This window comes from Rhineura floridana, chromosome 1 (genome assembly GCF_030035675.1).
Source record: "Rhineura floridana isolate rRhiFlo1 chromosome 1, rRhiFlo1.hap2, whole genome shotgun sequence".
Classification (NCBI taxonomy): domain Eukaryota; kingdom Metazoa; phylum Chordata; class Lepidosauria; order Squamata; family Rhineuridae; genus Rhineura; species Rhineura floridana.
Genome location: NC_084480.1, coordinates 80,878,597 through 80,893,827, shown reverse-complemented (window position 1 = coordinate 80,893,827; position 15,231 = coordinate 80,878,597). Strand labels below are relative to the sequence as shown.

The 15,231-nt window shown below is 41.2% G+C and overlaps 1 protein-coding gene across 4 annotated transcripts in view; it reads right to left on the bottom strand.

Annotated features, from left to right (window-relative positions):
• The window catches only part of SNCAIP (synuclein alpha interacting protein), a 161,919-nt gene that overhangs the window by 54,462 nt on the left and 92,226 nt on the right, over positions 1–15,231 (bottom strand). For 3 of the 4 annotated variants that reach the window (XM_061624847.1, XM_061624835.1, XM_061624826.1), the window contains 3 exons: positions 10,617–10,748; positions 9,880–9,952; positions 2,770–3,626 (listed from right to left, as the gene is read on the bottom strand). In XM_061624847.1, the coding sequence (XP_061480831.1) occupies positions 2,770–3,626; positions 9,880–9,952; positions 10,617–10,748 (1,062 nt within the window). The remainder of the gene's footprint in view (positions 1–2,769; positions 3,627–9,879; positions 9,953–10,616; positions 10,749–15,231) is intronic. The other variant, XM_061624856.1, reaches the window with a different exon arrangement.

Sequence of the window (15,231 nt, the reverse complement as noted above, 5' to 3'; positions counted from 1 at the left end):
TTTATAGTGTTAGCTTTCCTCCATAGTAGAGTTATTCTGATGGATTCTTAGTGGGTTCCTTCAGCTCCTTCTGTCTTTAATATGTGAGCACAATCAAAAGACTGGAAATAATGATTTAGAGCTTGAGATACACTGTCTAATATACTAAGTCAACATGTAGCCATCTATAATCTTTCAGACAAAGGAAAGAAAATAATTGGAATGCCCTAGAGGATTAAAACATACACACACCAGAGTTTCCTTCCAGACTGGTGAAGCGTTGGATTGAAAATTAATTGTATAAAGTCACTCATTTTTATGAAGCCAGATCTGGTGTAGGCAAGTATGAATATTGATCTGCTGCAGTATGACAGTTCCTGTGTTCCTATGGGAATGCCTATATAACAATATAATGCTACATTGTGGTGTTGTCCTGTGTTCCACCATATGATTGCATAATTAACATATGCTCTTCCTATTAGCCATTAACTATAAAGCTATTGTGTGTGTGTGCACGTTATCTCCTTTAGTCTCCTTTACTATTTCCAGCACTAACATGCCTTTCAGCTTTTCACTAGCATATGTAAACTTCAGCTCGTCTCCAGGAGCAAAAAATGTTATAAAGCATTAACTACTATAATCCCACCAGGCCAAGCATTACACTACAACAATTGCAAAAAGCAACAAATAACAAACAACAAATGGAGAAGAAAATGGTTTTGAGGTTTTTTTGTCATAACTGTCTATTTTTATTAATATTGTGCATGGGAATACTGGACCCTATCTTAAAAAAGAAGTCTGGTTTTGTGTTTGTTATTATTATTATTATTACTCTTTATTTTTACCCCGCCCTTTTTCCAAAACTGGAACTCAGGGTGGCTTACAAATAAAAACCACACATAGGTAAAAAACATACGAAAATATACAATTAAAATAGAATTAAACTATTCGTAACATTAAAACCATGAAACATACACTTAAAATACTAAGACAATTTTAAAAATTAAGAATAGGACCATAGAACAATACAACAGACCTTATGAGGTCCTATCTTAAACAGCTTCTAGTCCAAAAGCCTGTCGGAATAAAAAAGTCTTTGCCTGCCGACGGAAGGATAGCAAGGAAGGGGCCATTCGTGCTTCCCTAGGAAGAGTGTTCTAGAACCTGGGGGCAGCCACCGAGAAGGCCCTATCTCGCGTCCCCACCAATCGCGCTTGCGAAGGTGTTGGGACTGAGAGAAGGGCCTCTCCTGAGGATCTCAACACCCGGGTAGGCTCATACGGGGAGATATGGTCTGACAAATAGCCTGGACCTAGGCCGTATAGAGCTTTATAGGTCTAAACCAGCACTTTCAATTGTGACAGGAAACAAACTGGCAGCCAGTGGAGCTGTCACAACAAGGGGGTTGTATGGTCCCTGTAACCAGCTCCAGTTAGCACTCTGGCTGCAGCTCTTTGTACCAGTTTAAGTTTCCGAACAGTCTTCAAAGGCAGCCCCACGTAGAGCGCGTTACAGTAATCTAAACGGGATGTAACTAAGGCATGCATCACTGTAGTCAAATCAGGCGTCTCCAGGAACGGGCGCAGCTGGCGCACCAGTCTTAGCTGGGCAAAAGCACTCCTGGCCACTGCAGAGACCTGGGCCTCCATGTTCAAAGCTGAGTCCAGGAGCACACCCAAACTGCAAACCTGTGTCTTCAGGGGGAGTGTAACCCCATCCAGCACAGTTTGTTGCTATGTTCATGATCTGTCACTCCTCTGCTTTAGATAAAAGCTTTAGGTAAAGCATAAACAAAAGTAGGAACAAAATAATTAATATGAATACATATACGGCTTGCTTCCCCTGCACCAACCTTGTTAGCTTACATCTAGTTGCTTTGGAAACGCCGTTTCATGATGTCTTAAAACAAAGCTGGAACGCCTCCACCGTCATAAATTGTGCCGCCCTACGAGATCTGCCACACAGGACCTGCTCTCAGTCCCGCCAACTAAAGTGGCTAGGTTGGTGAAGACTCGGGAGAGAGCTTTCTCTGTGGCGGCCCCCTCGATCTGGAACTCCCTCCGAATAGATCTTCTACATGCCCCTTCCCTAGAAATATTTCGCCGGGGCCTGAAGACTTGGCTCTTTAACCAGGCCTTTACAACCTCTGAGACTTCTAGGATAAATTAGCCTTGTATTGAAATGCTGATAATTTATTATACTGAACTTGTATGTAATGTATTGACTATATCTTATTTATTGTATTTTATCATATTTTACTGTAAGCCGCCTAGAGTGGCCATTGGCCAGATAGGCGGCCTATAAATTAAAGTTTATTATTATTATTATTATAACTAACTAAAATCTCCATGTGGGTCAGAGGCCAATGGGGGCTTCTGTGTGAGCTCCTGTTCATGAAAGCTGTTGCAATAAGCTGGGGTAAACACTGTTGAATATTAATCAGAAGACACAACAGAAGCCCCTCTGTTACTGTTATTGGCCTCTGAGTAGGAACAGAGTTAATCTGCTAAAAAATGAACAAGTGAAGCCCCACAATTTCTGAAAAGAATTAAAACAACAATGGAAGTATGCATGCCCTACTAAGTTGTTACATTAAAATTAACCATCTTTCTCATTATAAACATTAGCTTTTCTACTCTCACTGTATGCCAAGCCATTCAGTTTAACTGCAACTAATGTTAATTTTGCAAATTAAAACATACATGGTTTTTCTCCAGGGAAAATCTAAACAGTATCCTTTTCTTCCTGCTCTATGTGTCTCATGAATGAATGAATTCTTCAAAAACTTACCAGTAGCGATATTTGCCCTTCTTTCACAATATTTAAGATGCTCTTGTTTTTTTTCACACCCTCATTCCTTTCTTCTGGACCTCCAGAGCTGCTCCAGTTCATACTGCTGTTCAGTTCATCATGCTTGTTTTCTGCCACTGCTGCCTGCAGATGAAAAGTCCTTAATTGACAATGGGACACAGTCTTCTCCATTTTATCAGCAAATGTCCTGTTGAGAAAGCCCTTGGTCTGGGGTTCAGGTTCATGGACTGAACCACAGTTAACTAGCAGCTGGGGAAACGCCAGTTCTTCAGTTAAATGCTTATGTTGATCAGGGACAATGGGCTGCGCTTTTCTCAGCTGAGAGCTTTTCACAGGGGACAGAACACAGAACTGTGTTGTTGTTCCTGTTGGTGCCTTCTCGGTGTTTCCTGCAGGACATGACTTGCCACTAAGACCATTCAATGTTGAGTACACACTCAAAATCCGTTTCTCTGGAGCTGCCTTGGTAAAAGTAGCGAGTTGCTGGCTTGATTTAATATAAGGCACATCCAAAATTTCATCCATGTCCAGGTCATAGTGCTCCAGCTCACCAAGCAAAACTCCAGGTTCAACACATTTTGTTTTAAGGCTCTCTCGGTTACGCAGAAGCATATCACCATTCTGAGCTGCAGGTGGAGAGTCACTGCCTTTCTGATATTCCATCTTCTGGTTCTTTTGGTCATCACTTTCATTATTTTCAGAGCTTTCCGGTTGGTGCTTTAGTGGAGAAACCCTCTTCACTGGTCTGAACTTACTGTACATATCTGCAATGCCAGTTGGTTTTTGTGCATTTCCAAGGAGTGTTGAAACTCCTGAACTCCAATTTGTGCTAGAAACTATAAGATACAAGAAATAAGACTTAAAAGGAATTCCATTTCATATACAACTATGCATGTATTTTTGCTATCTTGTATGCTTTGAAAGGAAGATACCTTGGAAACATAATTAACCATAATTAAAGTACTGTGAAAATACTGTGGGGAAAATGTAATGACCACCCTGCACATCAAGGGTTTGAGCAGTTAAAAATTAAGCAATAAAACTATTCATGGCAAGAGAGTAACAGAAAATCTGAAAACTAATGGAAGCCAAGTGAAATTTACATTTTAATTTTGGCTTAGTGAAAATTGTTAGAAAACATTTGCAGCCTTGTTCTCTCATTTAGAGTCAAAAGGCCAAGGAACTCTCAGTCTTGGTTTTGTTTCTGAAATGGAGCTGTAGCAGCAGCAGGGGAGAAGGTGGTGAATGTGCTTTCAGTGATGGTGCAGGGAAGGTGTGTTTACCCTTTTCTCATGCAATTTTCTTGATCAAAATCACACACTCCCAGCTACTTACCCCACAGAACGGGGATACAGATACCAGTATGCATGAGACAAACAGCAGAAGGGGGCACAGTTTTAATCAGAAAGATGGCATGGAAGGGAAAAGGCTTAAACACCTCCTCCCTGCTGCCATTGTTGCACACTTTTACAACTCCCTCTCGCTGCATTTTAGTTTTAAAACACAAGTTAGGAGATACAGTCATAGATCTCATGCATAATGTGTCATACATGCCTGAGTGTCACATGTTCTTCAGAATTCAAATGTATTCTTGCTATTAAAGTATTAGCTGATTTCATCAAAGTTCACTTCATTTAGTTGGGAGAAACTCACAAAACTGTCTGCTTAATTCTGCAGATCACCTTTAAAGTGTAGGATTAGCACTTTGTAAAAATGTGGTTTCATAGAGGCACGGTTCAATTTATTGCATGTACTAAATGCCATGCTTCGGTTGCATCTATATCGCACTCATTCCAGAGTTTTTAAGGAACACACTGTTAAAGAAGCAGCTGTACTAACATGGTTATCAAAACAGTACGAAAGAACAATTTGAAAGAACAGAATAAGGTTTGACTTATTACCTGTATATCTTCAGAAGCTTTTGGAATAATATTATTTGGCTAATTATTTATTATTCCAACAACAACATGCAACTTGAAATGTTCAATACAAAAATCCCTTTGCACAGATTTATTTATATATTGTATATGATTCTGGGTTCAAAGGGTGACACTTGAATTCTGGTTTTATTTACATGTGATTTCTTCCCTCAAGTGATAGAGGGAAATGGATACCACATGTTTCCCAGCTGTTTCATTCTGACTGGGACCAAGACTTCACATAGATTTTTTTTGTGTTTCACGGAAAACACATCTTTTGACAGAGGGGTCTAGACAGTGACAAGGCATCAATGTTTTGTTAGTCATCACCTTCCTTGCATCTAGACTGTTATTTACTTTTTAAGGTTGAATGGGTTTTCTAGTGTAAATCCAAGATAGATGGCAGATCTAAACAAAGAGCTTCTGGGATTGGATAGTATACCATACCCAGTATGAGAATGGCCGTGCCATAGCTAAAAAATATAAAGTTTTCAGAGATCCTGAAAGCAAAGAAGAAAATCCCCTTTCTTCCTGTGTTGCTTTCCTGGAGAATAAATGGTAATGTGGAGAAGAACTGTAATATTTTCAGTATTGACTTATCTATCAATTTGAAGTTATGATTCTATGGAAATTATGACTCTATGAGTTAAGTTCAGAATTAATATACAAAATCGATCTGCTCAGACACAAAAGAAACTCAGGCTTTTAGAATAGGAAAATTAACGTATACAGGTTATCTATTCGCTTTATTTAGATTTCATTTTTTTACCTGTACTAAGGGTGTGGGGTTACAATATGTATCCAAGGAACATTGCTAGGTATTTATAACATTTGGGGGGCAGGCCCATAGAAACACATTTGGAAATGTTATTTTATACATACAGATACAAATTTCAAATTTAAATGTCACAGAAGGTGAACCATTTCCCATCCAAATTACCCTAGATAAATCTTTCATTTAATTTTCACTCCATTCCAGATCATCCCAAATCAGTTCCTCTTCAATCCATTAGCCCTCAGTTAATTTCCCAACAGATCTTGCTCCCAATCAATTCAATCCCCTTAAATTATCCCAATTCATTACCCCCAAATATAATTGTAATTGATTTATTTCCTCAAATTGATAGCTTACCCAGTAACCCTGATCATGCCTCTGCCCGGCACAATTCAATTTTCCCTGAATTCATTACCCACACTGGAGGCACTTAAAAAAAAATTGTGTCCATATCCAGTGAGCCTGCTCCTATCAATGCTCTTTAGTACATCCTTATCTTCTTGTATTTTCAGAACAATTCTATGAGATAGGTTACGCAATGGGACTTCCCCTCTCCTCCCCCCATGCCCCCAAAATATGTTCCAGAGGTTCGCAACCCTCTGGAGCAGATTTGGAGATGGTATGGCGTGTGTGAGGGGGAACTCCCATTGTGCAAAGCAGGGAAAATGTAAAAATGCAAACAGTGAGGTAAGATAGAAATGAAATACAAACAATACAGTCTGACAATCATGTTAAAACTTAAAACATGCAAAATAAGCACAGTGACCATTTATAACAGCCGCAATTGATGTTAATTGATGACTTGCTTAAGTAATCCAGTGAGCTTCATGACTATACCAATATAAATGAGGGTTATAATTTGACTGAAACTCTAGCTAAACATTCTTTTGGACATGTGGCCTTCACGCGGGGGGGGAATGCTTCCTGAGTCACTGCCTCTTTCTTGTAGACTATGAGCCACTGCCCATATAACCCCCTAGTCTTTGTCTTGCTTCATTTCTCTTTTGCATGAACAGACACTGCATATTCCCTGGCCAATACAACTTAGTCTGTGAAAAAAACCCACAAAAAACACAAAAACCCTCTGCATTGCTCCCAGGCCTCCCAATCCCTCTCTCCATTCTCACTCACTACCAACTTGTTCCCAGCACCTGCTTGAACTTTCCCTGTCCTCAGCCTTACTTTTATAAGACTTTTATACTTTTATAAGTGTCCCTGCACTTGACTCCTGCGCGAAAGAAGAATTAAGTTGGAGATGCTTCTCCCATCACTGCTTCTCCACGTCAGCAAAACCATCTTATGATTTCCTGCTTATCAGACAGCTGTTAAGGGCACAGGTAGCCTTCCAAGTTCACAGCCTACCAAGTTCATACCTACCTTCTCCCTTGAACTCCTAAACATGGAATTCACCTCTCCCTATCTAGTAGGTTAAGAACGTAACAACCTTGCCTGAGAAAACCATGTTACAGTTGTTTTCCTGTTGCTTGTCTTCCAAGGGGACTAACCCCACAAGGATATAATCTAGCTTTAGAGTCCTGAACCTGTAAATAAATGTTGAACTCATCCAAGGCATAATGCTATTATAGCTCTGAAAAAACAACTCTTAACTTGGTGTCTAATCTATGTCTTTGCTGAAATAACCCAGGTAGAATACATGTGAATACACAAATTATCAATCAGTAAAAGAAAACCCTGATCTAGCAAGAATAATTCTGGATTTAATGCCTCATGCACCACTTGTACTAACAAACAGTAGAAATTTGAGGTTGCCTCTCATGCAGATGGAATGCCTGGGAATAAGAAAGTATGGGATGAGAAAACGGAACACTTTGCTGACTGACATTATCAGCATGTCATTCAGGGAGAAAAGGATGCTGGATAGTTTTAAATCTAAGATCAACTAGCCCCTAATAAAAAAAAAATATTAGATATAACTTCCAGCATGTTACCTTCTTGTTTTCAATCTTCCCTTCCCAAACCTTCCTCCCAAAATAAGTGTACACTGATAATATTGTGGGACCGCAATACCTTGTGGAACGCCTCTCCCGCTATGAACCTACCCGCTCACTTCGTTCAGTATCCGGGTACCAACTCACCAGGCTGCCCGGAGGACTGTTACTAGAACTAGGGCCTTTTCTGTGGTGGCCCCTGAATTATGGAACAGCTTACCGGAGGAAATACGCCTGGCGCCTACGGTTCTTTCTTTTAGGCATTTTAATGTTCAATGTTTTATGTTTAATGTTTTAGTTTAATGTGTTCCTTTCTGTTACTGATTTTATTCTATATTGTATTTTAATCTCGTTTTGTACACCGCCCAGAGAGCTATTAGCTATGGGCGGTCTAGAAATGAAAATAAATAAATAAATAATAAATAAATAATATTAAACTCTGTCTCACCTTTTCATCTGTGTATATGGCCTCTCCAGATATTACCCCTCATTTGACTAAGAACTGTGTGAAGGGGAGAGTGAGGCCACACTAGCTGGCCTGCCATTTCATCACCATTTCCCTTGTACAGGAGAGCTTACATGCATTTGGCAGGCTTTCCCACCCCAGACATTTCTCCAATGCATGGAGAGGGGAAGGGAGGGCCACCAGAAGACACAGTGTAGGGGAAGGGCCAGCAGGCTCTCTCCTCACACAATTATTAATCACATGAGTAGGAATATCTGAGTGGGGACGTTTCTTATATTTATTGTTAATTGAGGGTTTGCTTTTTTAAAAAACACACAACAACCCTACATTTATCAGGTGGTACCGTGGACTTGCATCCTCTGCGTATGCTGCTACACAGTGCACCAAGTGCCTGAGAGCAGAGGGAGGGAGGGAGGGAGGGAGGGAGGGGAACTTCCCTGCCTTCGTTTCCCCACAGCTGCTTGCTGCTTCCAAAGTGCTACCTCCAGCAGTGTCAGCCAGGTAACAGGAAGGAAGGAGAGAGAATATGAGGTTATAGGTTGGATAAGATGGATGCGTTGGAGGCTTTCAGGGGGAGCTAGGGTAGGCTAAATTTGGATTGACTCATACATTAAATGAGCTGTTTCCTGAAATTTTGGGAAGTGGCTTGGCTTGTTTCTGAGCCATTCCAATGAAAGTGACAAGTGGCTCACCCAGCTCTGATCTGAACCCCTTGGCTACAATCCAGTGGGTTCTCGCCTATGCTTAAATTAAAAAAAAAGACTTTGCATTGGATTGCAGCATAAATATGTCTAAATTGAGTGTAATTTTATATACAATTTTAAGCAGTTCTTACATAGTTTCTTTCCCCCCTTCTACATCAGTTTAACTCCTTCATTTACTCAGGGATTCTGACTAGAGTATGAATAGCTGTAAAACTGGGTCTGTTTCCATTTTGCAGCAGCTTCCTGACTATCCACTTGCATCAAGACATGAAAAAGCAATGCTTTCCTCACTATTTCTGTAAAATATGGGGAGTGAGGGATCAAGGCAAAAATCAGAAGAGAGGAAGATATTGTTTTCCCTATGTATGACAATACAAGAGGGTGTGACAATTTAATTATTAGTGTCTGTGACTATAGAGAAATGCTATAGGAATAGTAATTTTCTGCTATGTGAAACACAATACAGAAATAAAATACTTTCAAACCCTGGTTCTTAAAATCTTCCTAAAAAATTGAGGCCTCATATAGGCATTTCAGATTCAAATGTATTAATGTAATCACCATTTGATGTAAGCATAATAAAGTTTTCAGAGTGAAATGCCAACATGTTGCTCTCACCAATACAACTTGCTCCATGCTGAAGACACAAACAAAGGAGCCTTAATCCGATTTACAAAGTGAAAAACAACTCTGAATGCACTTTTTTGTCAGTATGGGAGAAAAGGTCTCCAGCTGGTTCTCATCTATGTTCCATGGCTCTTCATTTAGTTTACGCTATTAAACATAAAAACTTTGCTTTCATCTTAACTGTTACAGTATGCCTGAGAGTAGATTCTATCTTGTAGCATCCTTGATAGAGTTTCAGAATTTGGCAAAACATCATGCCTCAAACTGGTCATGACCATATGGGTAGTAAATGTATCCAACATTTTTTCATTGGCGCCTACATCATTATGTCTTGTCACTAATGGTTTCTCGGGTTTTTCAGTAAATTGTTGCATATACTGTGGTTTGGAGCTGCTGAGATTAAACCTGGCATTTATCTGTATACCGCCAAATCCTTTTATGGAAATTTTTGTTGTTGCTGCTGCTAATGACCTAACATAGTAAGAAAAAAGAAATTGGGGAGGGGGAGAAAGAAACTGATTGTTACCCAAAGGCTATCAAACTCAAATTTTAAAAGAAGACAGTTAAAGAAGAAAATCTGTTATGGTGTCAACTTAAACAAAAATTACCTATAAAAATGAGGATTGCAGAACAGAAATGAGCAGCATACCTGTTCTGTCTTCATTTTGTGAATCACACTTCCTACGTAATTCTGGGATAGTCTTGAGGGAAGTTACTGAATACTGAAAAATAAAATCATATTTGTTCAGTCACCTAAATGGTACAAAATCCAACCGCATTATGAGTAAAGAAAATGCCTCATTTTAATTGTGCAGTATATTACCCAGTGCTCTGCCGGAGCCTTACAACAGAGCTGCTACCCCTGTCCCAGCACAACACAGAAGTGCCACATAAGGACACTTGAATTCTGCTGCCAGTGGGAGGTAATGAACGCATTGTTCAGCCCCATCTGACCCACAAAGCAAATCTCCCTAGCTGTGGTAGCTACTGTAGTATATAAGTGCGAGAAACTCATACCCTATGCTCCAGTTTAAGTTTTGTTTTTACACACATAGGTTCATTTCCCAGAAAGAAAACAGGATTGTCATGAAAAACCCCACCCCCCACACAGAGGCAACTGACAAATAATGGTGATATTTAGACATCACACTTGTACGATGTGAATGAGCCTAGAAGAGCCTCAAGCTTGCATGCTCCCCTCCCCCTACCTCCCACACATCCAGGAGGAGGAGTTTGGAAGCTTTTGCTTCCATGGTTTCAAGTTGATCTGTGTCAAAACAAACAACAGCTACTATTAATCATAGTTCATCGGTTTGGATGAAAAGGCCACACAGGAACAGGAGAGGGGAGCATAGAAACCTTACATATCTCACAGAGAAAGCTCACCTTGTCTTGTTCTTGTCTTGCTAAACTATGGTTTTGCATGAAGTCTAAGAACATAAGAACATAAGTGGCCCATCTAGTCCAGCATCCTGTTCTCACAGTGGCCAACCAGTGACCATGGCCAGTTTGTAGTAGCTACAGTGTAGATAAGTTTTTAACAGTGGGTTAAGGGAAGACACAGCAAACCAGAGACTCACATTCCGTAGCAAAGTTCAATATCAACAAGGGAAAAATTAGCTTAGTATAGCATCCAAGTGACCAAACTCTGTTTTAGGCTTATGTCTAATCAGAATAAAGCAGTCCACCTGTCTAAATTTCAGACTAAGCTTCCAGTAGTCAATGGTTCATAGCATGACAAATTTAAGCATTCTGCAAAACACTATGACTGACTGCATATAGGCTGCAGGACCATCATAAAAGTAAGGTTATCAGAGGGTACACTGTAGAAAATTCAGGTCACCTGCTCTATTTATTACGGATTTTGATTTTGTAATTCAGCTAATTTTGTTAAAAGGTTTGCCTTATATATGGCAAATTTCTAAGACTCAAATTTCTATCTATATGTAAAAACATTTTCTGAAATGCTAGGATCTTACAGAAATTATTCCAAATAAATGCATAGACAGGGAAAACCAACTTCTCAAGGAGTAAGTATTATTTCAACAAATGTGTATATGCTGCAAGGGGCACACCTGATGTTAATCAGCAAGCTATTCCTTGGATTCACTCTTAAAGCAACATCAAATATCTGAGTAAGCAGCAATAATTTCTTCACAAACTTGTGAACTTGTGACATGGATGGCAAGTTCAAGATAGACCTGTTTACATCCAAGAGAAACCATCACACACAACACTGTTTTGTGCGCTTCCTGAATCATGGAGCCGAGTAGATAGATGCTCTATAGCAGCCTTTCCCAACCAGTGTGCCTCCAGATGTTGTTGGACCACAATTCCCATCTTTCCTGACCATTGGCAATGCTGGCTAAGGTTGATGGGAGTTGTGGTCCAACAACATCTGAAGGCACACTAGGTTCCATGGCCAAAGGGGATACTTTATGTGTTTCCTCCAACTCCACTATTGTCCAGGGTGCTTAAAAAGATCCGGTCAAAGAAAGCCCGCCTGGAGAGATTGGAACACTTCCTGGTTGAGAGCCCATTCCCCTGGGAACAGTTGCTGTAACATTACGCAGGTGTCCTTGAATATACTCTGCTGAGACTGAAGACATGTGTTGCTCCGCCCATGACAGCATTGCTACTGTTTTGGTGTGAAGGGGCAACAACCTAGTATCCCCTTGCTTGATCAAGTGAGCTCATGTAGCTGTGTTGTTGGTGCAAATCAGTACTTCTGGATAAGGGAGAATGTGGAGGAAGTGGCGGAGAGCCCGATGAGCGCCCTGTAGTTCCAGCCAGTTGATGCTCCTGCATGCCTCTATTGCGACCACACTCCCTGCACATACTCTCCTTGACAATGTGCTCCCCATCCCCTGAGACTTGTGTCAGAGATGATGACTGAATGGGGCAGATCCTGAAGAGGGAGGCCTTTTTTAGAGTGAGTTGCTGACATCCACCATCGAAGGGACTCCTTGACCTGCCAGGAAACTAGTACCAACCACTGTCTGCAGTGCGCTATGTCATCCTGATACCAGAGGAGCAGCCATTGAAGAGGGTGAAAGTGAGCCCAGGGGGTAATTCCTATCGCTGATGCCATCATGCCTAAGAGCTTTGCGAGCACTATTATGTCTACTGAGCGCATGCAAAGTAGTGGAAGAGCTATGGCTGTGATCTTGTGAATCCTTTCTGGAGAAAGGGATATGGATGCTTGTATCGTGTCTAACTGTGCTCCCAAGTGCTGTAGTTGACAAGATTGGGGTGAGATGACTCTTTTGGTTGTTCACCAGAAAACCATGGTCTTTCAAGTGAGCTAATGTTATCTGGATGTCTTCCTGAGCCTATTGGAAATTCTTGGATCGAATCAGGTTGTCCAGATAAGGGTGTATGCATAGTCCTTGAAGGCGTAGATCGGCGACCATTGTCACCATGACCTTGGTGAAAATGTGTGGTGCAGATGCCAGATCGAATAGTAGGGCTTTTAACTGATGGGAGCCGTTGCAGTAAACACATAGCAGTCAACAGTGTGAGGGAATTATTGGGATATGGAGATAGGCTTCCTTTAAGTCCACTGATGCCAGGAAGTCCTGTGGCTGAAAGGCTTCCCGTGTAAACATGAGGGTCTCTATCTTGAATTTCCGGTAAGTAACAAACTAATTCAGGAATTTTGAGATCGAGTACCACGCACTAGGTTCTGTCCTTCTCTACCAAGAAGAAGACTGAGTAAAGACCAGAGAAAAACTCTTCTGAAGGAACTTCCTTGATTGCAGAGATGTCTAATAAGTGACAAATCTCTTTTCAGACAGCTTGTTGTTTCGCAATAGATTTTGAGAAGGGAGAAGGAAGAAACCTGGCCGGCGGGTACTCCATTTCTATTTTGTACCCCTCTTTGACTACCTTTAGCCCCCATTTGTCCTGGGTAGTGGCTTGCCATCAAAGGAAAAACTTGCTTAGCCTTCCACCCCACCGGTGGTAACGCCATAGAGTCAGAACAGTTGCTGTTGCTGACATCCCTGGTGTGCTTGATTAGATGAATTCTGGGAGTAAAAAACTTGTTGGGATTTCTGCTGGAATCTCAGTTGATTCCATGACATGTGACCTCTTCTGAAGTCACAGCCTCTTCCTGCGAATCTGTACCCACAAAAGGACTGATAGGATATGGATTGGTAGGGTATGGAGGGGCACCTGTAGAAGTCTATCATCCCGCTTCTAAGAGGGCATCGTCTTCTTCTTATCCTTAGTTTCTATTAGGACATCTTTTAGTGCCATGTTGCCAAATAACGTAGACCTAGAAAAGGGAACTGAAGCCAAATTAGAGCATGAAGAAGCATCCACATCCCAATGGGTAAGCCATAGGTGTCTATGGGCGACTATTGCTGCCGCCATGGCTCTGCATGAAAACTGAGTGGAGTCCACAGTAGCATCCACTATAAATGTTAGGGATCTGGAAACCTTTAGCAGAGTCTTCCTAACTCTAGCGGGATCCTGGTTAGGATTGTCCAACAGATCTTCCACCCACAGCAGGGCTGCCCTAGCAAAAACATAGTTTTTAGTTGCTCCATGACATCAGCATCTAAAACACAGAATTTATTCGCATAGATAATACTCTTTTTACACTGATGTGGCGAATCCCACTCTGACTTCATTATTGCCTTAAAGGGAGCTAGCAATGGTATGTACCTACTGGACATTTTTGGAACAGGCACTACCAGGGCACTTTTAGAAGGTGGTTCCTGCTGCTGTGCTAGAGATAAATCCAGAGCAGCTACTACTTTGCAAAATAAAGAAGGTGAGTATGAGGGGGAAGGAGTAGAAAAAGAGGAAGACAAAACAAGAGATGGATTGATTCCAAAAAGGAAGCCACAGACCTGAACTTACAAGATCTGAACAGGGTGGTTCATGACAGATGCTATTGGAGGTCATTGATTCATAGGTCACCATAAGTCATAATCGACTTGAAGGCACATAATAACAACAAATGAGGAGGAAAATAAATATAGAAAATAACTCATTGAGGAGAGAGAGATCACCAACAGGATGTACTCACAGCTGAGACAGGAAATGAACTGAGTCTCAACAAGAGGGGAGGGCAAAAGTATTTGCTGAAGTGTTTCCTGTAATAATGGCTTCCTAAAATAGGAGGCGAGCATTACAGCACTTGAATTCTTCTTCAGCACAAATTTTAATCTGAAGCAGAGAAAAATGCCCCTCCTGTGATCTTCCTCCCACCAACCCCCTTTTGCTCCAAAACCCCTGTCCCTTCCTCCACAGCCCATTCATCTAACTGCTGGCATTGTGCATGGACGGGGGGGGGGAGGTCCCTCTCCTCTCTGGCATGGTGCACTGCTAAACAACATGTCAGGTCATCCCTGAGAAATAAGATTTCCCCAAGGATTATGTGTTGTCCTAGTCAGAGTAAACCCACTGAAAGTAATGAACCTTAGTCATGCCTATTAATTTCAATGGGTCTATTGAATACCACCTTATGGGCACTGAAATAGTCCTTGAGAAAATTCAGTATCCTAGAAGTTGCTTTCACCTCGGCGTACAGATATGGGGAGCAGGGAAGAAAGACCCTGTCTTCCTTCCACTTGCTACCACCACTGGAGCGCCAACAAAAGACAGGTATCTATGGTGCAGTTTAACGGATAGAAGGAAAGCAGAAGGTTTGGGGGGATGGCTGGGGTAGGCTGAATCTGAATTTGGCTTGAAAATGAACTGTGTTATTTTTCCATTTGGAGGGAAATAGCATGGCACATTTCCAAATGAATCTGAGTCTGCAGACAGGAGCCTTCCTCATGACAAGGTGGGCATAGAGGATCCCCTGAAGGTATTGTTAGATAAATTCCTATAGGATCTGGTCCATGTTATCCCTAGTATGTAACCCTAGTCTAGAACCTGACCTGCTCTGAACTATTAGAGTGAAATGGCTTTTGTAGTTGGTATCTCTGCAGTTTCATCTCTCAGGTTCAAGACCTGCTTTAGGCTTGAATCCTGACAATCACTAAGT